This window comes from Acipenser ruthenus, chromosome 14, assembly GCF_902713425.1.
Source record: "Acipenser ruthenus chromosome 14, fAciRut3.2 maternal haplotype, whole genome shotgun sequence".
In the NCBI taxonomy this organism is placed as follows: domain Eukaryota; kingdom Metazoa; phylum Chordata; class Actinopteri; order Acipenseriformes; family Acipenseridae; genus Acipenser; species Acipenser ruthenus.
The window spans coordinates 1,715,568-1,740,882 of NC_081202.1; the positions used below are offsets into that span (position 1 = coordinate 1,715,568).

Here is a 25,315-nt window from a genome sequence, read left to right on the forward strand (position 1 = left end):
GTTGGCACACTGGTACTGATACACTACCATGGTACTACAGTGGGTTGCCAGTGTAGATTGGTTCGTACAACTGTGATACACTGTACGTCAAAATAGAAGAACCATTGCGTTACCATTCTACCGATGCAGCCTCGTGGTACCACTGGGGCTGCCCTTTTAACACAGGACCACTGCATGCATTGCCACTGTTATTGTTTATTTTACTTATCCAAGCAACTTACAGGTGTTACAGGGCTACAATGCAAGGTTCATATTTAAGTAAAGCATAGTTTCCAGTAAGTGCCTATCTACAATGACATATTCGTAGTGCGGTAGTGCATCGTGCCACTGTATTGCCATTGAAGGAACTAGATGTTCTTCAATAACAGGCTTTAATGCTGAAATCCACAAAGTGTTGACTTTGTAAGAACCATTGTGATTGCGTTACTGCATTGTATTTGGTGCCTAGACAGTTAGATACTGTTTATATTCAGTTTGTCTGTAGAGAGACATGCCCTGGCAGGCTTCCTGGGTACCACCGAGTTTATTATCTCATCACAACAGGGAAATAGAGATGCTTTTTTGAAAGGACACTTTTGTTTGAAATGTAAGATTCCTCTTCTCTGTCAGTGTGATTGAGTGTGCCTGTGCACAAAGGCGTGTTCAGAATCCCATCTGCAGGATGCTGCTGAACTGCAAAGCGCTAAGGCAATGAAACGGACAGGTACCAGTCTGAGTGCTGAGTCACCCTGTCATTGTGAGCGCCGCTGGCTTCCATGCCAGTTTCGGGGCTGCAGTAATTACCTCTGGGAGAAGCTGCCCCATCGGGCAAGCTCTCTGTGAGCTCCACAAACACAGCCCGCTCTGCAAATGCCAAGAGAGAGTGGGGAAAACAAATGTTAGCTCTGAGTGGAAATGCTAATGTGGCATTTGCTCAGCTTTCTGTGAACTGAGCCTTGCCCAGCAACAGGAACAACGGGGAGGCCAGAGAGAGAGAGAGAGAGAGATAGCTTTGTGTTCAGGATTTCTCTAATTATTTTGTTTTTTTTTTCCAAAGCTGTTCAAACTGAATATCTGTCAAAGTGAGCTGCTTCCTCTGGAAACTCATGTTTGCCAACGTGACCTGTTTTATAATTCTGCCTGAAGGCACTGCATTTGACACTTTTAAAGCAGATGCTAACTTTTCAGTCAAGTTGTGTGTGAAGATACACTCAAAGCAAACTTTTGTTGAGGAAAATACGTGTGCCGTTCTATCAGTTCTGTAACATTTGGCCTTTTGCTTAGCCATTCTTACAGAAGCATCCTGAAATGCATTGAACTGCAGCCATTCTCCTGCCCACTCTAAGTGTTCACAGAAAGTCTTGTACTGTGACAGACCAGGTCAACTCGTTATGTACTGTCTATCTAAATGTCTAAAACCACAGACAATGGGAGCCTCCCCAGGTCATTCCTGTTGTCCACAGCGACCTGGTGCACCCAAACCCTTTCGATAGCTGCAGGCTCCCAGGCACTGGTACACTGCTAGGAAGAGTGCATACAGGTGAAGGAACAGATCGTTGTCTTTGCAGGGTTGGAGTTTATCTTCAGAGTCTGCCCCCAACATCAACATCCATATTTTCTAAAACCAGCCCCACTTGGTTGCATTGGGAGCAGTTTAAATGCTGTGCCGAGTTGTTTTTTCTCTTTCTGAAATGGTTTCTTTTAAATCGGGCTAAATGGTGCTTTCTTTTTGATAACTCTCTAGGGATTGCTAGAGATTTTGCTTGAGTGCAGCCCTGATGGAGGTGCAGTAATAAAAAACAACAGGGGACCAGTTCCCAACGGCGCTGCTGATGCTTTTATTCAAGATCTAGCAAATTACACACCGCGCTGCGCTGGATTGATGCCTTTAGGAAATTTCCATACCGAACCACTTCGAGTGCCTACTGTGTTTAACAGTGTCTCTCCTCCACCTCTCTGTCTCTCTCTCTGTCTCTCTCTCCTCTCTCAAACCCACTTCTCCACTCTGCCCTCTCTCTACCTCACATGGGTTCACATTCATTGTGTAATTAAGTGCCTCTGAACGCAGGGTGCTGGTTGTTAGTGCTGCGAGTCCAGGCAGGAGTATATGAAAACAAGCTATACAATACTGCACTCAACTAAGAGCGGGGCTTTTATCAGAAGACAGTCGGATAGCATTAGCATTAGCAGAGCAGCGTTTGTCATCTTTAAATTGTATTTTATTGCCGGGGAAAGCTTTTAAAAGTCTTTAAAAGCATTTAAACAGAAAGGCACAGTATTTCTGTTGATGTACGCTGTACGGTACATTAAAAAACAATCACATTAAGAGAACAGTGTCTCGCCCTTGTTTTGCTCAGTCTAAATGTGAAGAAGCAAACTCTATACTGGCCTTGAGGTGTGTAAGGTAAGTAGAAAACTAGATAAGCTCTAGTTCAGTTAAAACCATTGGTCTTTAGTATATGGTTCCTCAGCAGTGTGGCGTAAAATGGCAAGCATTGATTTCTACATGAAAGCCGCACCAGCACGGGTAGTGAATCCAACAGAAGACGTGGCAGAATAATGTGCACTGCCTGAGCGCTGTATTAGAACCTGCCTGTCCGACTGGGCTCGGCATCACTCTGAGTGAGGCATGGGATCCCTGCAGCACTGGCAAGCCGTGGGAGCAGCACCTTTGCAAACAGCCTACCAGAAATGTTGAGAGGCAAAGATCTAACAGCATTCGATAGTGGGTGCACATCAAGCAGGTGCCACAGTAGCAAGGACAGACTTGTTAATAGGCTGCTCCAAGATATCAGTCCCCTGCAATGGCAAATAGAGGGAACAGAGTTTGTCAAGAGAGACAGCTGTGGCTTCAGACAGAGGGAGAAGACAGCTAGAAGGGCTTGGCAAGCCTGAAATATGAATGATTAGATCCCTCCAGACTCCTTCCAGTGTCTTGCGGTGTCTATATCGCGTCGGGTCAAGGCTGTGATCTGGGCAGAAGGCGGCCCGACCTGATATTCTGTAAATGTCGTAATAAAGTGGCCAGATTGCATGCATTGAACAATAGATACATGCCCATTTCTGGCTTCTAATCCATTGATTACCTTTAACAGAAACTGTTCTGAGATGCAGAGTGTCCTTGTGCTGTGGAAGCTGCTCGCTGGTGAATGATGCACTGCTGCTAAGTGATGTCCCCCAGCCTGCTCTCAGGGTTGAAAGTGCAGGCAGGAGAGAAAGGCTGTGCAGATAATGAGGGATGAACTAGCAGAGCCTGAGAGCCGGGGGTCAGTGTGAGACGCGCCTGTCTGCAGTGAGAAATCACAAGGGGCAGCTCACCTTTCTGGACTGAGACATACTGCTCATTACTCTCCAGTTGAATATAGCAGCCAGGCCTTTGACAGTAATGTCTGTCTGCAGGTTGTAAATTGTCATTATCTAGAGCCTTAGACCTGCAGAACAGTTTTATAGTGTGTACCTTAAATACTGTGAGAGATGACAGGCTCAATTGACAAAGCTTTAACTCAGCAGTCGTTTAACTCAGTGTTCCACAGTGTGTGTTTGTCCTGAAGTGTCCCTCACAGTGTCTAAGTATGTGTCCCATGATAGTCCCTCACAGTGTCTGTGTATGTGTGTGTGTGTGTCCTGATAGTCCCTCAGTGTGTGTGTGTCCTGATAGTCTCTCACAGTGTGTGTATGTGTGTGTGTGTGTGTGTGTGTGTGTCCTGATAGTCTCTCACAGTGTGTGTGTGCCCTGATAGTCCCTCACAGTGTGTGTGTGTGTTTCCTGATAGTCTCTCACAGTGTATGTGTGTGTGTGTGTGTGTGTGTGTGTGTCCTGATAGTCTCTCACAGTGTGTGTATGTGTGTGTGTGTTTCTTGATAGTCCCTCACAGTGTATGTGTGTGTGTGTGTTTCCTGATAGTCTCTCACAGTGTATGTGTGTGTGTATGTGTGTTTCCTGATTGTCTCTCACAGTGTGTGTGTGTGTGTGTTTCCTAATAGTCTCTCACAGTGTGTGTGTGTGTGTGTCCTGATAGTCTCTCACAGTGTGTGTATGTGTGTTGGCAGGTGGAGAGGGTGATGAAGGAATCCCTCCAGCAGGCTCTGCTCCGCTCCATCACTGCGTACCCTCAGACCCCCCGACACCACTGGGTGCTGCACTGGCCTGGGCAGGTGGTGCTGACCACCAGCATTATCTACTAGACCCTGGAGCTCTCGCAGATCTGTCTGCTCCGCAGTCTACTGGACCATGGAGCTCTCGCAGGTCTGTCTGCCCTGCAGTCTACTGGACCCTGGAGCTCTCGCAGATCTGTCTGCTCCACAGTCTACTGGACCATGGAGCTCTCACAGGTCTGTCTGCCCTGCAGTCTACTGGACCCTGGAGCTCTCACAGGTCTGTCTGCTCCGCAGTCTACTGGACCCTGGAGCTCTCACAGGTCTGTCTGCCCTGCAGTCTACTGGACCTTGGAGCTCTCGCAGGTCTGTCTGCTCCGCAGTCTACTGGACCCTGGAGCTCTCACAGGTCTGTCTGCTCCGCAGTCTACTGGACCCTGGAGCTCTCACAGGTCTGTCTGCCCTGCAGTCTACTGGACCCTGGAGCTCTCGCAGGTCTGTCTGCTCCGCAGTCTACTGGACCCTGGAGCTCTCACAGGTCTGTCTGCTCCGCAGTCTACTGGACCCTGGAGCTCTCACAGGTCTGTCTGCCCTGCAGTCTACTGGACCCTGGAGCTCTCGCAGGTCTGTCTGCTCCGCAGTCTACTGGACCCTGGAGCTCTCGCAGGTCTGTCTGCTCCGCAGTTTGCTGGACCCTGGAGCTCTCGCAGGTCTGTCTGCTCTGCAGTCTACTGGACCATGGAGCTCTCGCAGGTCTGTCTGCTCTGCAGTCTACTGGACCATGGAGCTCTCGCAGGTCTGTCTGCCCTGCAGTCTACTGGACCCTGGAGCTTTCGCAGGTCTGTCTGCTCTGCAGTCTACTGTCTGTCTGTGTGTCTTTCCAACTACTGTCTGTGTGTCCTTCTGCCCATCTACTATGTCTAACTCACTGTCGTCTGTCTGTCATCTGTGTCTGTGTGTCTGTCTCTCTGTCCATCTACTGCAACTAAGAGTCTGACATATGCCTGTGCCTGTGTGATGGTGTAACATACGCCTGTGCCTGTGTGATGGTGTAACATACGCCTGTGCCTGTGTGATGGTGTAACAGTCTTCACTCCTCAATCTTGTTCTCAAACACCCCCCCACCCCGCAACTGTTGATATCAGGTTTGTTTTGTTTGTTCACCTGAAAGTGGCTGTGTGGGCCGGTAGGGGAGCGTGTGTTATTTAAAGAGAATGTTTGTGTCAGGCTCTCCGAGTCCAGATTAAAGAGACAGCTGTGTGGGCCGGTAAAGGAGTGTGTGTTATTTAAAGAGAATGTTTGTGTCAGGCTCTCCGAGCCCAGATTAAAGAGACAGTGTGTTAAAGTGAACATGCCTGGCTGCCCATCAAGCAGTGTTTCAATCCGGGGTTTAATCACAAGCTCACCAGCTGCAGATGAGAAGAGACAACCTGAGTGAACAAGCTGGATAAACCAGAAACATTAAAGCACTCTCACTGGCCACACTCCTCCCTCTGTCGTCCATTTCTCCCTTACTCTCTGTCTCTCTTCCTCTTTCTATCTCACTTTCTCCAGCTCCCCCTCGCTCACATTCCCTTCATCTGTCTCTGCCTCCCTCTCATTCCATCCATCCCTCCCTTCTCCAACTCTCCATTTCTTTCTTTAACTATCTCTCTCCCTCGCTCTCTCATTAAACACTCTATCATAAGATATACCACAGCACTACAATAGAAAGGTTTCTCTAAGAAGTCTAGAGCCCTCTGTGCTGATGCCCCCCTTTCTCTGTCCCAGGCCATTACCCAGGAAGGGGGTCTGCAGTCCTAACCTGGAGAAGAGCAACAGGCAGGTGGAGGACATCGTGAGGCTGGTCTGGGGCAAGCTCACTAAAATGGAGCGCATTACCCTGGGGGCTCTGATCACCGTCGACGTTCACGGTACCTCTGCTTACACGGCTTCACGTGCTTGGAATCATTTTAGGAATGCTGAGGATTCTTGTACTTCTAAAGGACCCGTTTTAAACTTTTTCCGTTTTTTTGTTTTTCTTGTTGTTTCATTGTTTACACCCTGGCAACATTTTTAGTTTGTTTGTTTGTTTAGCCACACCTAAGTTTATATCAAAGGTCTTTCGAATGTATCTTTGTTCTGTACTGTCATAATACCACAGTCTGACCTTGGCTTTCTGTTGTAACAGTACCTTTAAGACCTGTTAAGGGCATATGCCTTTAATAAATGTCACTGTGACAGAACATAGACTTTGCACATGGGTGTCTGTGCCTGTGAGTGAGAGTTTGGTGGCTGGCGGCCATCTTGGTGAAGGGACACCCTGTAAACAAGATGGCCACTGTTTGCACAGCCACATGGTTTGATTGTTAGATTGAATGATTCATTGTTTGATTGAGAGTGAATGGAAACGTGTGGAATGTGGCCAGGTGGTGATTGGATGATTGATTGAATCAGACAAGCCCCTGGCCACATGGGAACAAAAGAGGTTTGTGTGAGAGTGGGTGCAGAGTGGAGAGAGAAAGAGCACTGGAAAGCCATAGCTTGGGTGTGCTGTTGTGTTTATTTTGAAGAGTTTTATTTGTAGAGTTTTGATCAAACCTTTGTTTTGTTCCTGTGTTTTGTTTGTTTTGTCATTTGTGATTTATTGAAACTGTGGGTCTGTGTCTGGGTCTCATATTTCAAAGAGAGCAGACCTGCCTTGCCCAGGACGCTACACCACAGTCACCTATTAAGCCCTGCTCTTTAGATTGTTCAGGACTGGCTGGTGCAGTTCCTCTCAGTCTGAGAGAGCGAGAGTTTAGTGAAGCATTGCAGTGATACTGCTCCCAGGTAAGGACGGTGGAGAAGGTGAAACAGCAGCTGGACTGTAACACACCTTGTTATGTTGAGGTTTAAGCACAACATGTGTGAATGGTGATAATGATCCACAACCCTGTGGATGAAGCCAAGATTGAGTGTTTATATTACAGTCAGGGCTGCCCGTGCACCTCCACCCACGGAAAAGCTGGACCGCTGTCATGTCCAGCCGTCTCACCATACGGGAAAACTGCAGTATTGGTGATAGAGGCTAGTGTTCTCCCACCCAATCCAGAACTACACGAAGGATCTATCTGCTCAAATCACTTTTAATGAACTCTCCGTTCCATTTACTAATTAGGCACTTAAGCAGCTGTGCACATAAAACTATACAGTAAGTGATAATGCCTCCTCCTCCAGTTACTAACAGGCAAGCCTGACATTCACATAAAGTAGGAGACAGAGCAAGAGAAGTCCTGTATGAAGAGACACTCTCTCTGAGGAGACAGAGCAAGAGAAGTCCTGTATGAAGAGACACTCTCTGAGGAGACACAGCAAGAGAAGTCCTGTATGAAGAGACACTCTCTGAGGAGACAGAGCAAGAGAAGTCCTGTATGAAGAGACACTCTCTGAGGAGACAGAGCAAGAGAAGTCCTGTATGAAGAGACACTCTCTGAGGAGACAGAGCAAGAGAAGTCCTGTATGAAGAGACACTCTCTGAGGAGACAGAGCAAGAGAAGTCCTGTATGAAGAGACACTCTCTGAGGAGACAGAGCAAGAGAAGTCCTGTATGAAGAGACACTCTCTGAGGAGACAGAGCAAGAGAAGTCCTGTATGAAGAGACACTCTCTGAGGAGACAGAGCAAGAGGTCCTGTATGAAGAGACACTCTCTGAGGAGACAGAGCAAGAGAAGTCCTGTATGAACAGACACTCTCTGAGGAGACAGAGCAAGAGAAGTCCTGTATGAAGAGACACTCTCTGAGGAGACAGAGCAAGAGAAGTCCTGTATGAAGAGACACTCTCTCTGAGGAGACAGAGCAAGAGAAGTCCTGTATGAAGAGACACTCTCTGAGGAGACAGAGTAGCTGTGCTGTAGGTGCGACAGTGACGCTCTAATCAATAACTGTAAGCAGGGAAGCAGTGGAAACAGATAAAATGAAAGAGGCTGTGCATTATTAATTCATCAGCACATCCCATACCCTGGATTTAGGACCGCCGTGTGTTGTAATTCAGAGACATAGTGGAAACATTAGGAAGATTAATTTGGATTAATTCGGTGCAAAGCGCCACACTAATATATTTCCCCGTCTCATTTAAAAAAAAAAATTAAAAAAATAGCTTTTAGCAAGTTCAGAAGCTGATAGATATTTTATTATTTTTTTTTTTTTTTGCCGGAGCTGTTCCTGCAGTAAGCAGACATGTTCTACAGTAGATACAGAACTGATAGAGCACGGTCCCTTTAGCAGCTGGTACAGAGGTTCACGCATGGGACTCTGATTCATGGTAAACCAGTGCTGAGCTTCACCGCAGAACAGTGTGGGTCATGCGTCTTGTGAGCCAGCGCTGTGCAGCGACTGCCCCTGATAAAGCCAGAGAGAGAACATGTAGGCGTTGTGATTTTGACTGCTCCTGGAAGGGCGGGGGGCACCCATTTGATGGAAGAGCTCATTACTCAAACACGCTGCATTAAGGGCCTTGACAGCTGTCACATTATTAAACACTAAAAGGCCAGTTAACTGCCGACTCTGTTAGGAAGGCTGTGAAGCTCATTACGGGAAGCTGTGGGAGGGGAGGGGAGGGGAGGGGGGGGGGGGGTGGAGGGGAGGGGGGTTTGAGTCACACAGGTCTCTGTGCATCAGGCAGATAAACTTCCAGCTTCCATTGAAATTCAGCTGGAGTAAAAATGAACGCTGTAGCAAGAGCAGATGAAAGTAGAAGCTGCTTCTCAAACCTTAGTGACTAGTTACACCTGCAGGAGAGGTGACGAGGCTGGAGCAATCGCCAGTGCGAATGCTGCAAATGCTAAGAATAGCTAAAGAAATGGATTTAACACCTTGGCTAGGATTGCTTTTAACATGTACTTACCTACCTAAAAAAATTGGCAGTGTTATGGCAGGTGTTTGGATGTGTGCAATCAGCTACAGGTTTCGTGATTGAAAAAAAGGTGATGATCCTTAATAAACGATTCATTGAGAACAGCTTATTATTTATAAGCTAAAAAAATGAATACACAAAGTAGACTCCTCACAAAAGTCTTCAAATACACTGAAAGCATACATGTGCTTGTAATGTAATTTACAAGTAATGTGGCCATTAAAATCTATTAGCAGCAGCTACACTGATAACATCGCACTCAGAATGTCAACAACAAAGCATTGCAAATGTTTAAACCACAAAAGGTTCTGTAAAAACTGATTAAGTACGTAAGTATCAGCTTTTCATCTGTGTTCGGTGATCGCTAATCAAGCTCAGAGCATACGTTCTCTTGCACTGTTTCTATGGCATACCAAACTCGCTTTGCTCGCAGGACTGACACAGCAAAGAGTGCGCAAGAATGAAATACGCTCTTAACCAAAGACATTTAAACATAAAATATAGGGGATGAGCGATCTCCTAAAAAAGAAAGACACCAGGGCGATTAACTGATCAACAAACGTTCACTAGGGTTCATGGCGATCAATAATGGATTGATTGTTGAATTCATTGTCGTGTTTTGTGCCATTATGGTGAGTGTTTCTGCACTGGAATCCTGGTCCAGCAGTGTAACTCTCTCCCAGGTCCAGCAGTGTAACTCTCTCCCGGGTCCAGCAGTGGTACTACTGGGAGGAGGGGCATGCTGTGGTGAGGATGATCACCACGTTGGTGCCGTATGGCACCTGGGCAACACCGGTCGGCTGGTCATCACCCCACTCACTGACCGCTGTTACAGGTTTGCATTTCTAGATGAGTTATGCTTTGTGCCTGGATCCCATAGCTAGAAAAAAACAAAATTCTCCTGACGTGTGCATCATAGTCAAACACGCTACTGCAGTGTGGAGCAAGGCTACAGCATTGCAAGCTACACCAGCTCCTGATTCTCACCATGAATGCACTGTTACAATGCATGCACATCAGTGCAGGAGGCATTCAGAAGAATTTGAGCAGTGCCACGTGTGAGACCCGTTGAAGATGCAGCCAGTTCCTGTTTGTTTTGAGCAAATACAGATTTGAACCAGGGACCCTGGTCATAGCCAGAGTAAGGTGCTATTGTGACTCCTCACATTATTCTGAACCCTCACCCAACCCTTTAACCTTAAACAGGAAGGGGGCTTGCAGGTGTGTGGAGGGACGAGGAATTCATTAGTTTGCGTAAAGTATTTATTGCTACTGTAACTTACTGGACCACTGCAAACCAGCAGAGGGAGACATTCCTTCCAGAGGCTGCTCCCCAGTCGCATTGTGAGAGGATGTAGCCAGGCACTGTTCCCAATGGAGTGGATGTTAAGCTGTGAGTGCATGATCTTTAAATGGGCTAGAATAAAGTGACTAGAATAAAGTGACTGAATAAAGTGATTGATTGGTAACCTGGGAGGGAGTCAGTCTCCCTCGATAGTTAATGTACACACAGCTGTCCCTTAGCTGGCGTTTGCAGATACATCTCCATTTACAGTGTTTGTCTGCAGAAACACAACTACAGCCATTACTGATTCGGCTTCGGGGTTCTGATGTCTGTTGAGTAACGAGGCCAGACAAGGGCTTCTGAAAGCAGGCTTTCTTGAAAGGAGTACTGATTGCTTGATGAAGCCAAGCTGCTTCTCTGCCAGGCTGACCTGAAACACGCTGTGTGGGGTAAACCTTGACAGCAGCCGTTCTCTACAGAGAACTCCTTTTGAAATGTCCTTTACACTCAGCCAAGTCTCTCTTTCTTCATTCCCCAGGAGGAAGCCTGCTGCGCTGTTGTGCTGTATTACCCTGTGCAATGTGAGAGGCTTGTTCGGTGTGCAGCCCATCTTTAGATTCTTCTAAAATGGCAGAATTAGTGGGAGCAATCTCATTGGCTACAGTGACAAGTGTTCCAACCTGTGCAGATATGTCACCACACAGCACAGCTTGGAACTTTCAAAACCACTCTGCCTGATTTCAACTGACAACCAGTTCACTTTGGGAGGGGTTGGGTGTTCAAATATGTTCTAAAATCTGCTTAACGTGGCTTCACCACGTGCAGGACAACACCCCCAGGCATGCGGCTATTGGACTGTATTGAAACAACCTGTCCTGTATAATGGCTTTCTGATAAAGTGCGGGTCAGCTCTATTTCACTGATTCCTGCAGTTGCTTGTACCAGCCTTTCCTTGAAGCTGATTGTCTCTTTTTTGTGGAAGTGTCCTAAGCAACTGTGAGGAAGAATGTGTCAGTGCCCCCTATAGGATAGACAGTAGGAACGCAGGATCGAACCCGAATAGTCAGGTTCAAAAGAGACACTCTGTCAAGTCAGTCATCTACTAGCTCATTACAACCAGTCCTGCATTTAAACAAAGAGCTCATTACAACCAGTCCTGCATCTCATTACAACCAGTCCCACATTTAAACAGAGCTCAGCTGATCAAATGGAATAGCAGATAAACAATTCGAGTTTTGTTTATTTCAATATTGGAACCTCATTACAGAACAACAGAACAGTGGTGCAATAAACAAAGCAGAAACTACAGCAGCTGAAGAATACAGCTCAATAAACAAAGCAGAAACTACAGCAGCTGAAGAATACAGCTCAATAAACAAAGCAGAAACTACAGCAGCTGAAGAATACAGCTCAATAAACAAAGCAGAAACTACAGCAGCTGAAGAATACTGCTCAATAAACAAAGCAGAAACTACAGCAGCTGAAGAATACAGCTCAACAAACAAAGCAGAAACTACAGCAGCTGAAGAATACAGCTCAATAAACAAAGCAGAAACTACAGCAGCTGAAGAATACAGCTCAATAAACAAAGCAGAAACTACAGCAGCTGAAGAATACAGCTCAATAAACAAAGCAGAAACTACAGCAGCTGAAGAATACAGCTCAATAAACAAAGCAGAAACTACAGCAGCTGAAGAATACAGCTCAATAAACAAAGCAGAAACTACAGCAGCTGAAGAATACAGCTCAATAAACAAAGCAGAAACTACAGCAGCTGAAGAATACAGCTCAATAAACAAAGCAGAAACTACAGCAGCTGAAGAATACAGCTCAATAAACAAAGCAGAAACTACAGCAGCTGAAGAATACAGCTCAATAAACAAAGCAGAAACTACAGCAGCTGAAGAATACAGCTCAATAAACAAAGCAGAAACTACAGCAGCTGAAGAACACAGCTCAATAAACAAAGCAGAAACTACAGCAGCTGAAGAACACAGCTCAATAAACAAAGCAGAAACTACAGCAGCTGAAGAATACAGCTCAACAAACAAAGCAGAAACTACAGCAACTGAAGAACACAGCTCAATAAACAAAGCAGAAACTACAGCAGCTGAAGAATACTGCTCAATAAACAAAGCAGAAACTACAGCAGCTGAAGAATACAGCTCAACAAACAAAGCAGAAACTACAGCAACTGAAGAACACAGCTCAATAAACAAAGCAGAAACTACAGCAGCTGAAGAACACAGCTCAATAAACAAAGCAGAAACTACAGCAGCTGAAGAATACAGCTCAATAAACAAAGCAGAAACTACAGCAGCTGAAGAATACAGCTCAGTAAACAAAGCAGAAACTACAGCAGCTGAAGAATACAGCTCAATAAACAAAGCAGAAACTACAGCAGCTGAAGAATACAGCTCAATAAACAAAGCAGAAACTACAGCAGCTGAAGAATACAGCTCAATAAACAAAGCAGAAACTACAGCAGCTGAAGAATACAGCTCAATAAACAAAGCAGAAACTACAGCAGCTGAAGAATACAGCTCAGTAAACAAAGCAGAAACTACAGCAGCTGAAGAATACAGCTCAGTAAACAAAGCAGACACTACAGCAGCTGAAGAACACAGCTCAATAAACAAAGCAGAAACTAGAGCAGCTGAAGAATACAGCTCAATAAACAAAGCAGAAACTACAGCAGCTGAAGAACACAGCTCAACAAACAAAGCAGAAACTACAGCAGCTGAAGAATACAGCTCAACAAACAAAGCAGAAACTACAGCAGCTGAAGAATACTGCTGACATGCTCTGTTCTTGAAACTCCAATCTTTATTTACTTACAACCAAAGTCATCGCCCATCTTGCGGGTAAATAAATCAAGAGAGAGATGTTTATTTGTAAAGAAAATCTAAGTTATTGCCGATACCGCTGCATTAATGATAGAAAAAAAGCGAGCTCATTGAAAACGGATTTGACGAGAAGGGATTTGCATTAATGCTGCACCCCTCCTGAGTTCCACGCGCTTCCCTCTGAGTTACATTGGGAATGACAGAGTCCAGCCCCCAGGCAGCCTGATCAGCGGATCGCTGTGGATAATCCAGGGAATATACCTGTCCCTGTGTTGCACCCCTGCAGCGGGTGTGGGATTGACACCTGATGAGCAGGCTGTAAATACTGTTACTCTCTATACCCATATACTCTTACTTACATATTCTACTGCCGCACTGCTGGCACAATGAAAATAATGTTCCCGGCCGTGTTTAGCAGTAACTCCACGTTCCTCTTTGGTCAGGATGCTGATGGGAGCCCTGCAGCTAAACCTGGGAGGACCTCCAGAGAGACCGGCTGGGACAGGGAAGACAGAAACATTCAAGGACCTGGCCAAAGCTGTGGCCAAACAGGTGGGCATGAATCACTGGCTCTGTGTGTCTGTGTGTGCGTTACTCTCTCTGATCCCAATCCATGGAATCTAGGCACAGTCCAGTTTGCACACAAGCATACAGTACTTTTGAAGTCCTTCAATTAACCTTTTATTTTTTATCTTTGCAACATTAACAGTTTTATTTTTACTACTTTCACAAAAAACACAGCACAGAAATCATAGCATTGACAAAAATCTCTCATGGGAGTGCACCATCTGTAGCGCCATTCCAGTTCAAGTGGACTAAGGACCCCTTGCGTCAATGGCTTGCATCAATTAATTGCGTTTTAGTGGAAAGGTTTGATGCGAACGTTGTTTTTCAAGATCAACCCCCACATGGTGAAAAGTTGACGTTGTTGCAAAGCTTTGGGGCGTGAGTTACAGTACAGTGCACAGCTCTCCCATTGCACTCACACACGACCCCCTTCTCCATCCCAGGGGGAGGAAACACCTCCCAGGGTTTGGTGCACATGAGCCGGAATCACCCAGCAGTATGTTGGCTTAGAATTATAGAATACTACAGAATACTACTTTGTTGCAGTAATACAGAATACCATAGTATTTTGGCAGAACTTTAGAATATTACAGTATTTGTTGCAGTATTACAGAAGTGCTAAAGTGAGGACGTGTCTCTGGTCCTGTTTAAGTGCTGACCCTGTGAATGTATGTGGTCTCCTTAGTGCAGTGCTAAAGTGAGGACGTGTCTCTGGTCCTGTTTAAGTGCTGACCCTGTGAATGTATGTGGTCTCCTTAGTGCAGTGCTAAAGTAAGGACGTGCCTCTGGTCCTGTTTAAGTGCTGACCCTGTGAATGTATGTGGTCTCCTTAGTGCAGTGCTAAAGTGAGGACGTGTCTCTGGTCCTGTTTAAGTGCTGACCCTGTGAATGTATGTGGTCTCCTTAGTGCAGTGCTAAAGTAAGGACGTGCCTCTGGTCCTGTTTAAGTGCTGACCCTGTGAATGTATGTGGTCTCCTTAGTGCAGTGCTAAAGTGAGGACGTGTCTCTGGTCCTGTTTAAGTGCTGACCCTGTGAATGTATGTGGTCTCCTTAGTGCAGTGCTAAAGTAAGGATGTGCCTCTGGTCCTGTTTAAGTGCTGACCCTGTGAATGTATGTGGTCTCCTGGGTGCAGTGCTAAAGTAAGGACGTGTCTCTGGTCCTGTTTAGGTGCTGACACTGTGAATGTATGTGGTCTCCTGGGTGCAGTGCTAAAGTGAGGACGTGTCTCTGGTCCTGTTTAGGTGCTGACACTGTGAATGTATGTGGTCTCCTGGGTGCAGTGCTAAAGTGAGGACGTGTCTCTGGTCCTGTTTAAGTGCTGACCCTGTGAATGTATGTGGTCTCCTGGGTGCAGTGCTAAAGTAAGGACGTGTCTCTGGTCCTGTTTAGGTGCTGACACTGTGAATGTATGTGGTCTCCTGGGTGCAGTGCTAAAGTGAGGACGTGTCTCTGGTCCTGTTTAGGTGCTGACACTGTGAATGTATGTGGTCTCCTGGGTGCAGTGCTAAAGTGAGGACGTGCCTCTGGTCCTGTTTAGGTGCTGACACTGTGAATGTATGTGGTCTCCTGGGTGCAGTGCTAAAGTGAGGACGTGCCTCTGGTCCTGTTTAGGTGCTGACACTGTGAATGTATGTGGTCTCCTGGGTGCAGTGCTAAAGTGAGGACGTGTCTCTGGTCCTGTTTAGGTGCTGACCCTGTGAATGTATGTGGTCTCCTGGGTGCAGTGCTAAAGTGAGGACGTGCCTCTGGTCCTGTTTAGGTGCTGACACTGTGAATGTATGTGGTCTCCTGGGTGCAGTGCTAAAGTGAGGACGTGCCTCTGGTCCTGTTTAGGTGCTGACACTGTGAATGTATGTGGTCTCCTGGGTGCAGTGCTAAAGTGAGGACGTGCCTCTGGTCCTGTTTAGGTGCTGACACTGTGAATGTATGTGGTCTCCTGGGTGCAGTGCTAAAGTAAGGACGTGTCTCTGGTCCTGTTTAGGTGTGGACACTGTGAATGTATGTGGTCTCCTGGGTGCAGTGCTAAAGTGAGGACGTGTCTCTGGTCCTGTTTAGGTGCTGACACTGTGAATGTATGTGGTCTCCTGGGTGCAGTGCTAAAGTGAGGACGTGTCTCTGGTCCTGTTTAGGTGCTGACACTGTGAATGTATGTGGTCTCCTGGGTGCAGTGCTAAAGTGAGGACGTGCCTCTGGTCCTGTTTAGGTGCTGACACTGTGAATGTATGTGGTCTCCTGGGTGCAGTGCTAAAGTGAGGACGTGCCTCTGGTCCTGTTTAGGTGCTGACACTGTGAATGTATGTGGTCTCCTGGGTGCAGTGCTAAAGTGAGGACGTGCCTCTGGTCCTGTTTAGGTGCTGACACTGTGAATGTATGTGGTCTCCTGGGTGCAGTGCTAAAGTAAGGACGTGTCTCTGGTCCTGTTTAGGTGTGGACACTGTGAATGTATGTGGTCTCCTGGGTGCAGTGCTAAAGTGAGGACGTGTCTCTGGTCCTGTTTAGGTGCTGTTCCGCACGGTGGCCATGATGGTCCCAGACTACGTCCTGATTGCGGAGATCTCTCTCTACGCCATCGGCTTTGTCGACGCCCGCAACCTGGCAGCAAAAATCGTGGCCACTTACAGACTATGCTCGGAGCAGGTAGCCACCTAACCTTATCCACCCTAACCTTATCCACCCTAACCCTAACCCACCTAACCTTATCCACCCTAACCTTATCCACCCTAACCCTAACCCACCTAACCTTATCCACCCTAACCCTAACCCACCTAACCTTATCCACCCTAACCTTATCCACCCTAACCCTAACCCACCTAACCTTATCCACCCTAACCTTATCCACCCTAACCCTAACCCACCTAACCTTATCCACCCTAACCTTATCCACCCTAACCCTAACCCACCTAACCTTATCCACCCTAACCTTATCCACCCTAACCCTAACCCACCTAACCTTATCCACCCTAACCCTAACCTTATCCACCCTAACCCTAACCCACCTAACCTTATCCACCCTAACCCTAACCTTATCCACCCTAACCCTAACCCACCTAACCTTATCCACCCTAACCCACCTAACCTTATCCACCCTAACCCTAACCTTATCCACCCTAACCTTATCCACCCTAACCCTAACCCACCTAACCTTATCCACCCTAACCTTAACCTTATCCACCCTAACCCTAACCCACCTAACCTTATCCACCCTAACCTTATCCACCCTAACCTTATCCACCCTAACCCTAACCCACCTAACCTTATCCACCCTAACCTTAACCTTATCCACCCTAACCCTAACCCACCTAACCTTATCCACCCTAACCTTAACCTTATCCACCCTAACCCTAACCCACCTAACCTTATCCACCCTAACCTTATCCACCCTAACCTTATCCACCCTAACCCTAACCCACCTAACCTTATCCACCCTAACCCTAACCCACCTAACCTTATCCACCCTAACCCACCTAACTTTATCTACCCTAACCATAACCTTATCCACCTGGAACCACGTGTCACTCGGAGCATGTTGGGTCTTGTTGGGTCCTTCTCAGTAAGGTAGTGCCCCTGCCGTGGTTGTGCATGATTACAGACTAGGGGTGCGTGATAATACTGATATATGGGTATATTGCGATATTCGTCAGGAAATACAATAACCAGTGTTTGAACAGCCACACGGGTATTTTTGGCTAAACTGATTCAAGGATCTACTGGAAAATGTTGGCTATTATCTCGTGAGATAATCACTTCCCGCGAGAACTCATATTGTGAGCTGTGCTAACACAAAACAAAATATGGCAGAAGCACACAGAGATTTTGAGCTGCTTAAATTCTGCAAAGCAAAGCCACGTGTGTGGACTCATTTCCTAGTAAAAAGATCTAAAAGGATGGCTGTATCGCATCAGACATTGCGGTTTGTTGTTTATGCAAGGCTGGGCTGAAGTAAAATACAGTGTAGTCCTACATCTTAAAGTACCGGAAACACCAATTACAATACTGTCTTTTCTAAAACAAATGATATGAATTCACGTTGTATTTGTACACTGAACTTAATAGATCATGCATGCGTCTCGCATGAGACTTTGGTGGTTTGGTTATTTTTTGGCTATTTTTTATCATGCATGTTTTTTTCTATTCCTTTCAATGAGGTCATCTCCAGCACAGAACTTCAATCACCACTATGTCCTGTATAGTGTATCACGTTCCCCCCCCCCTTTTTTTTTCTGGAGCTCTGCATGCAATAAAATTAAGAATTAAACAAACGCTCAGCTATTTTTTATTCGTCACCAATTTAAGAACCGTATCTAATCTCATCAGATAAGAAAACAGCAGTTCTGGTACTGTAAGCTGTGAGAAAAAAACAAGCAAAGCAGATACATAAATAAATCGTTTATAACATTACTTCATTACTTACCAGTATTTATGCTTTTGGAATATATATTTTAAAAGCAAGGTCAGTCGTTTATTCCAGACCCCGAGTCTCTGCACGGACCGATTATATAAAGCAGCTTTAAACCTGTGTTTCTGGCCACAGTCATAGGATGCACTTTTGAAAAACAGAATTTTAAATCGCTTTCAAACCAGCACTGTTTTTCTGTTTTTCAAATTGGGAGCACATGCACGTACTTCAGAGGAGCCAACAAAAACGAGTTACTGGGCATTTCATAGGAGAGTTTAATTTGTCATCTTAGATTCTAATACTTTAAATTCCATTAAAATGACAACAAGCACAGTGTATATATGGAGATTTATTTTGGTAGAAAAAAATCAACAGCAGCATCATTCGCCGTTGAATTCCAATATGTATCACAATATATCGCAATATTGTATTCAGTATTGAAATATATTGCAATACGGATCCTCGGTCCCAGTACCCACCCCTAGTAGTTACCCAGGTATAACAATGTAATTACATGGATATTCATGCCCTGTTCTAAAGTATGCCGTCAGTTATATAAGGTAACAACCTTCTTAAACTTGTGTAATTGATACCTGCTGTGTCCTTAGTTATACAATGAGACAAAGTGTTAACAGAATTCTAGTTAGACGTAACCAATTGGATACCTGTGCTGTGTTCCACCCCCCCCCCCCCCCCCCCCCCCCCTCAGCTCCCCCGGACTTAGAGGAGCGCTCCCCGGGGATCCTGTGTTTTGAGGAACGTGTTGAAGCAACACCAATTCCATTGCGACGTAATGAGATCCTGGAAACTCAATACTCCTTTTATACATTTTTGAGTCTGCCCGTATTATTATTATTATTTTTTTTGACAGCTAGATTTCAGTTTTTTATTTCTTATTTTATCAGATCATCCCATGCTTTAATAATGCATTATGTTCAGTTAAGTCAGGCAGCCTTTTCCCATCTCCCAGCCCGCCTCGCTATTGCCTTTGCGAAATTGATTTGGGGCTTGTAATCTAGCAGTCAGTTTGGTGTGATGGAGCGAGGCGAGCTCCAGCCATGCAATTGCTGTGATCTGTACCTGTCACAACACAATCGATGCACAGTCTCCATCAGCACCATTAGTCCCTCGCGACGAGCAGAAAGCTTGTTACCTGTGACTGATTGAGGTTTTAGCGCTGCAGCAGTTTTTAATGCACTGTTATTTATTATTTGTTTTAGTTATGGTCCCATTAGCTTTTTATTTCATTTGAAAGCTCTGCAGCCGGGTTTGTGCAAAAGGCATTCTGAGAATACTTTGAAAAGCAGGAGGAGAGACGGGGACAGGACACCTCTAAAACAGGGTCACGCTGCCACGCCCTTCCTGGAGAAATGTGAATGCTTAACTAAAGTTTAAAATACAAAACCTACCTCAGCTCAACGAATGGGGGGAGTGATAATAGCACTCCGAGTAATACAATGGATTGTAATGCCCTTTTTAGCGCAGCTTGAACCTTTTACCAAATATCCATTTCCACAGTTTTTTATTTTTATTTTAACGAATAACGAATATATAATATATATACTGTAAAGTCATAAATATTTTCGAGCCTTTTATTATGTGTTTTCCGTGTATGAACATTTTTTGCCAGGAATATCAAATTCCATTAACGATGTATACTTTGTATATTAACAGGTCACCAGCAAAATTTCTGGAGCAAAATAGGTTTTATTGGGGTGATTTGCCAAATATTTATGCCTTTACAGTATTATATTTTCAGCAAAGCATTTTTGAAAATATTGGGAACATCTACCATTTTAAATACAGAATTCCACTTCTAGTTGTCCTCACAGTAATGCATGTGTTTTATTAGATTAATTACATGCAGTCAATTATCAGTGTATCTATGGTAATTTAAAAAATTGAATACTAGAATTACGAGCAAAGAAAATGTGCATTGAAAGTTACAAAGGCAAGACTTTAAGTAATCTTCAACTCCTGTTGGATTCCAAGCAGTAAACCCCAATGACTGACACTGGCACAGGGACACACTTACAGAGGGACACAGGGACACACTGGCACAGGGACACTTTCAAAAGGACACACTGGCACAGGGACACACTGGCACAGAGACACTTTCAAAAGGACACACTGGCACATGGACAACTGATAGTGACCCAAGGACACCGACACACACTGATACACTGGCACACAAGAATGCTGTCAGACAGTACAATGCACAACGCATGCTTTCTCACCATGGCCTTCCCTAAGATTTTAAAGAGGTTTAGTGGAACTTATTGTCTGCCCTCATGAACGTTTGCAGCACTATACCACAGTAAAAATACAGCAAAGCCTGGTGAAAATCACAGAGAAGTACATGCAGTGTATGGAGAGACACGTGAAGAGCATGGCAAACAGAAACACGAGTGTGCAGGAGGAGAGTGCTGTGTTTGTGTCAGGGAGACTGACTGTGCAGTGACTGTGTCCCCAGGTGTGGGATGATATACATGGAGCCCATGGACCTGGGCTGGGAGCCGTTAGTCCAGTCCTGGCTGGAAACCAAGCTGCCCCATTTCCTGACCTCGGAGCAGAAACACTTGGTAAAGGTGAGTGCTGGGGGATCACTCATACAGGGCCCCTCTGCCTGTGTTGCTGCATGTTTCTGAGTGCTGGGGGGATCACTCATACAGGGCCCCTCTGCCTGTGTTGCTGCATGTTTCTGAGTGCTGGGGGATCACTCATACAGGGCCCCTCTGCCTGTGTTGCTGCATGTTTCTGAGTGCTGGGGGATCACTCATACAGGGCCCCTCTGCCTGTGTTGCTGCATGTTTCTGAGTGCTGGGGGATCACTCATACAGGGCCCCTCTGCCTGTGTTGCTGCATGTTTCTGAGTGCTGGGGGATCACTCATACAGGGCCCCTCTGCCTGTGTTGCTGCATGTTTCTGAGTGCTGGGGGGATCACTCATACAGGGCCCCTCTGCCTGTGTTGCTGCATGTTTCTGAGTGCTGGGGGATCACTCATACAGGGCCCCTCTGCCTGTGTTGCTGCATGTTTCTGAGTGCTGGGGGGATCACTCATACAGGGCCCCTCTGCCTGTGTTGCTGCATGTTTCTGAGTGCTGGGGGATCACTCATACAGGGCCCCTCTGCCTGTGTTGCTGCATGTTTCTGAGTGCTGGGGGATCACTCATACAGGGCCCCTCTGCCTGTGTTGCAGCTGCTGTGTGAGTGGCTGCTCCCGCCGTGCTTGGACTTCATCCAGCAGCGATGCCGTCCGGTGGTGCAGTCATCCCAGATGCACCTCACCTCCGCCCTGCTCAAGCTCTACCAGTGCCTGCTGGCTGAGATCAGGTAGGTAGACTGTTCTTTTTTTAACTGGAAATACAAAACTTAAAACCCTTATGAAAGTTACGTTTAACTGTAGAGAAAGCTAAGTGTAATAAAGCACAGTGAAAGCATGGTAAACCATAGGCAAGCCTTGTAAAGAATAACGAGGTATGGTAAAGCATTTTAAAAAACATGGCAAACCAGAGTAAACTGTAAATGCAAAGTATAACAATGGGAAAAGCATGTTAAAACAGCAAGAATACCATGAATAGACATTTTTATAAGGGAAGTTACACAATTACCAACTTTCAAGCCCTCACATAACCTTCTGAGTGACTCGTCACTAGTTTTGTAACATGATAGCTTTAGTTTTTTGCTTTGTCAAAAAAGCTGAAAAATTGCAGTAAATCTGTAACCTTGTGTGCGCTGAAAGGAATTTAAACTTCCCTGACTCCTGAATTAATGCTTAAATTATCTTTTTTAAAAATTTGCTGGAAGGAGTTTTCTAAAATTTTTATACTGTAGGAAGCTGAAAATAGTGCTTCCTCTGGCTGTGATTTACTATACAGCCCCTGCAGAGGTGAAACTCAGGGTGTCTTATAGATTTCAAGTTTTAATGATTTCAGATGCTTCCTGGAACCATTACCCTTTTTCTGTGGCGTGTAAAATATATAGCCCTGTCTGAGTCTGATAATAATGGAGCTCTGGAGCATCCCCTGCAGTGATAGGCGACTGGCAGCTTGTAATTGATCAGTTTGAACTGAGGCTGTTGTAGGAAAGAGGGATTATTGTCAGCTGGCTGGTTTACAGAGCGCAGTGAGTCAGCCTTGAATTAACGCTGGTAATCTGTGTAAGCCACGCTCTGGTATTTAGTACCAGTTTGTTTGCTGTCAGACAGTGTCTGTGTTTGCTGATTTAATATACAGGGAATGGTTACAATGGGAAAACGCACAATCTCTCAAGTGTGTTCGAGGTTCTGTTAGACAAGAGAAGCTTGAGCCACATCTGAGACACTCTGACCGCTGTGGACAGTCCAGTGGACAGCCTGTATTGATGAGCGAGTCTGCCCCTCACTGTGACCGTGTGTCTCCTTTCCTGCAGCAGTGTGGATTCTGCAGTGGAGAGAGAAGAGGCCTGTGTCGAGACTCTGGAGGAGCAGGAAAAAAACTTCCAGACCAGCAAGCAGAAACAGCAGGAGGAGACCAGCAGCATGATCGTGGCCGGAGCCTTTTTCTCCGTGGTCTGGTCACTGGGGGGTCTCCTTGATGCCTCCTCTAAGCAGCGGTAGGGAGAGAACCGCCCCTCCCTATTGCAGGGCTGTGCAGATACTCGCATTGTCAGAGGGATTCTCTTTAACATGTATTAAGTTGTTAGGTATTAATTAAAATGGAACGAAACCTACAAGCTCTCCAAAACATTCTGCACGATTACTGATAGCAATCACTAACAATCTGACTTAGCATGAAATCTGTTGTGATCAAACAAAGGCCAAACAAAAACCTCTCATACAGATGCAAGTAAAATCCTTTTCATTTCACTTCCTGGTTTTCGCTTAGACTTTCTAAATCTATAGTTTGGTCCTTGAAAAACAGGCATGTCCCCAATTTAAGTAAAATAATTATTTGTTTCTTAACAGACGCCCTTATCCAGGGCGACTTACAATTGTTACAAGATAGCACATTATGTTTACATACAATTACATTATTTTTTACATACAATTACCCATTTATACAGTTGGGTTTTCACTGGAGCAATCTAGGTAAAGTACCTTGCTCAAGGGTACAGCAGCAATGTTCCCCACTGGGGATTGAACCCACAACCCTCCAGTCAAGAGTCCAGAGCCCTAACCACTACTCCACACTGCTGCTCCACTGCTTGTAGGTTCATCGAGTTCTTTAAGAGCCTCTGTGACCAGGATTCCATGCAGCCCCGCCCCCGAGAGCTCCGGGTCCCGCGAGCCCTGCAGATGCCCAAGCGGGACAGCGTGTTCCACTACGTGTTCCTGCGCAGGAACGTCCCCTCCTGGTGTCTGTGGAGGGAGCTCCTCGCCCCCGCCAGCCTGGAGCCCTGCATGAAGATAGGGGAGCAGGGGCCCTGGTAGACTACCACAAGGAACGCCTTTCTATGTGTCTCTCTGTTCCAGTCCGCTGTTCTAACAGGGGTTCATAATCATGACCTTACTTCTCTTTAGCAAAAACAACTTTCTTTGGTAAAGGTTCAGTGTCTTGTCATCGCACTGTGGATTCACTTCCTGTGCAGCGGGTATTAGGGTCCCTTAGAAAAGTTTCGCACAGTAAAGTGTAATAAAGCATGGTGAAGAATAGGTTAGCATTGGAAAGAATAGCGAGGTATGGTAAAGCATATTAATAAACATGGCAAATCAGGATAAACTATGGTAAATGCACAGTATAACCATGGGCAAAGCATCGCAAAGCTGCACAAATACTGTGGTAAACTTAGGCGACCCTACTGTAAGTAAAAAGAATGCTGCACAGTGCGACCAAAATTTAAATGTAAATATATGTGAACCAGAAACGTCAAGTGGAATTGAGCAGTGTGGCTCTAAAAAAAGGCGTTACAGTTCTGTGGACAGGACCCTCCGATCCCCTGGTGGTGTGTTGAACCCCCGCTGTTACTGACTCATGGAATTTAATAAAACAAAAGCAGATGATGAATGAAACATGTCATATTTTATTATTGAGGAGAGGACTGCTCTGTAGTTGCGATGGCGGGTCCTGTGGTTGGTGGTTTAAATGTGTTATCAGGACTCTCGTTATGAGCATGGCTGAGAGGGTTGTTTTTCCTGATGAATTAAGCCAGCATCCCCTGGAGGATCCCCTGTGAAGAAGGCAGCTAATCTGAGGGAGTTGTTCACATATCAGCAAATGCATGAGAAGGTCAGCTTCCCGTTATCTGGTGGCATTATTATTGGAGATTCACAGGTGATGTTCCACGTTAACCCTTTACAAGACTGGAAATGTGGAAAACAACAGCCAGCAGAGCCATGTCGAGTTAAACTCCACCCAGAGCCATTTTAACCTGAAAAATAAGATATCAAGTTATACAGCAGGGCATTTATTTACAATGTGATTCATATGAATATAGTGTTGTAACATATATAATAGTTAATTAGCGCCATCTACTGGTCATCTATCTCAGTTGTGAGGAGGGTGGAGAGCTGTGTAGATGTTCCTCTATGGAATATTTCCCTTTTGTGAGGAGGGTGGAGAGCTGTGTAGACGTGCCTCTATGGAATATTTCCCTTTTGTGAGGAGGGTGGAGAGCTGTGTAGACATGCCTCTATGGAATATCTCCCTTTTGTGAGGAGGGTGGAGAGCTGTGTAGACATGCCTCAGAATATCTCTTACAGGTGAGAGAGACCAGACTCCTCCACGCTCACTTCACATACAGGTGAGACCAGACTCCTCCACACTCACTTCACATACAGGTGAGAGAGACCAGACTCCTCCACGCTCACTTCACATACAGGTGAGAGAGACCAGACTCCTCCACACTCACTTCACATACAGGTGAGACCAGACTCCTCCACACTCACTTCACATACAGGTGAGAGAGACCAGACTCCTCCACGCTCACTTCACATACAGGTGAGAGAGACCAGACTCCTCCACACTCACTTCACATACAGGTGAGACCAGACTCCTCCACACTCACTTCACATACAGGTGAGACCAGACTCCTCCACACTCACTTCACATACAGGTGAGAGAGACCAGACTCCTCCACACTCACTTCACATACAGGTGAGAGAGACCAGACTCCTCCACACTCACTTCACATACAGGTGAGAGAGACCAGACTCCTCCACACTCACTTCACATACAGGTGAGAGAGACCAGACTCCTCCACACTCACTTCACATACAGGTGAGACCAGACTCCTCCACACTCACTTCACATACAGGTGAGAGAGACCAGACTCCTCCACACTCACTTCACATA

The 25,315-nt window shown here is 45.8% G+C and overlaps 1 protein-coding gene across 6 annotated transcripts; it reads left to right on the top strand.

The window, feature by feature from the left end:
- The first annotated feature begins 3,803 nt into the window (after positions 1–3,803).
- Positions 3,804–24,872, top strand: LOC117419398 (dynein axonemal heavy chain 3-like). 6 transcript variants are annotated; one of them, XM_058985524.1, is made up of 8 exons: positions 3,806–4,913; positions 5,845–5,987; positions 13,522–13,630; positions 16,147–16,284; positions 20,517–20,631; positions 21,244–21,377; positions 22,458–22,637; positions 23,235–24,872. In XM_058985524.1, exons 5-8 carry the CDS (start codon positions 20,524–20,526, stop codon positions 23,452–23,454), a joined length of 642 nt encoding a protein of 213 aa, XP_058841507.1. In that variant the 5' UTR covers positions 3,806–4,913; positions 5,845–5,987; positions 13,522–13,630; positions 16,147–16,284; positions 20,517–20,523; the 3' UTR covers positions 23,455–24,872. The 6 variants fall into 6 exon arrangements, with proteins under 6 accessions (XP_058841503.1, XP_058841507.1, XP_058841506.1 ...); XM_058985521.1 differs by having other exon boundaries at positions 3,815–4,913; positions 22,455–22,637; XM_058985523.1 differs by lacking the exon at positions 16,147–16,284 and having other exon boundaries at positions 3,813–4,913; positions 22,455–22,637.
- The last annotated feature ends 443 nt before the right edge of the window (positions 24,873–25,315 follow it).

What these genes read in the sequence shown, in the direction of transcription:
- LOC117419398 (XM_058985520.1), top strand. Translation starts at nt 4,297, where the DNA reads ATGGAGCTCTCACAGGTCTGTCTGCCCTGCAGTCTACTGGACCCTGGA. An exon ending in GGACCCTGGAGCTTTCGCAG is followed by an intron (nt 4,914 to 5,844) that starts GTCTGTCTGCTC and finishes TCTCTGTCCCAG; the next exon opens with GCCATTACCCAGGAAGGGGG. An exon ending in GATCACCGTCGACGTTCACG is followed by an intron (nt 5,988 to 10,770) that starts GTACCTCTGCTT and finishes TTCATTCCCCAG; the next exon opens with GAGGAAGCCTGCTGCGCTGT.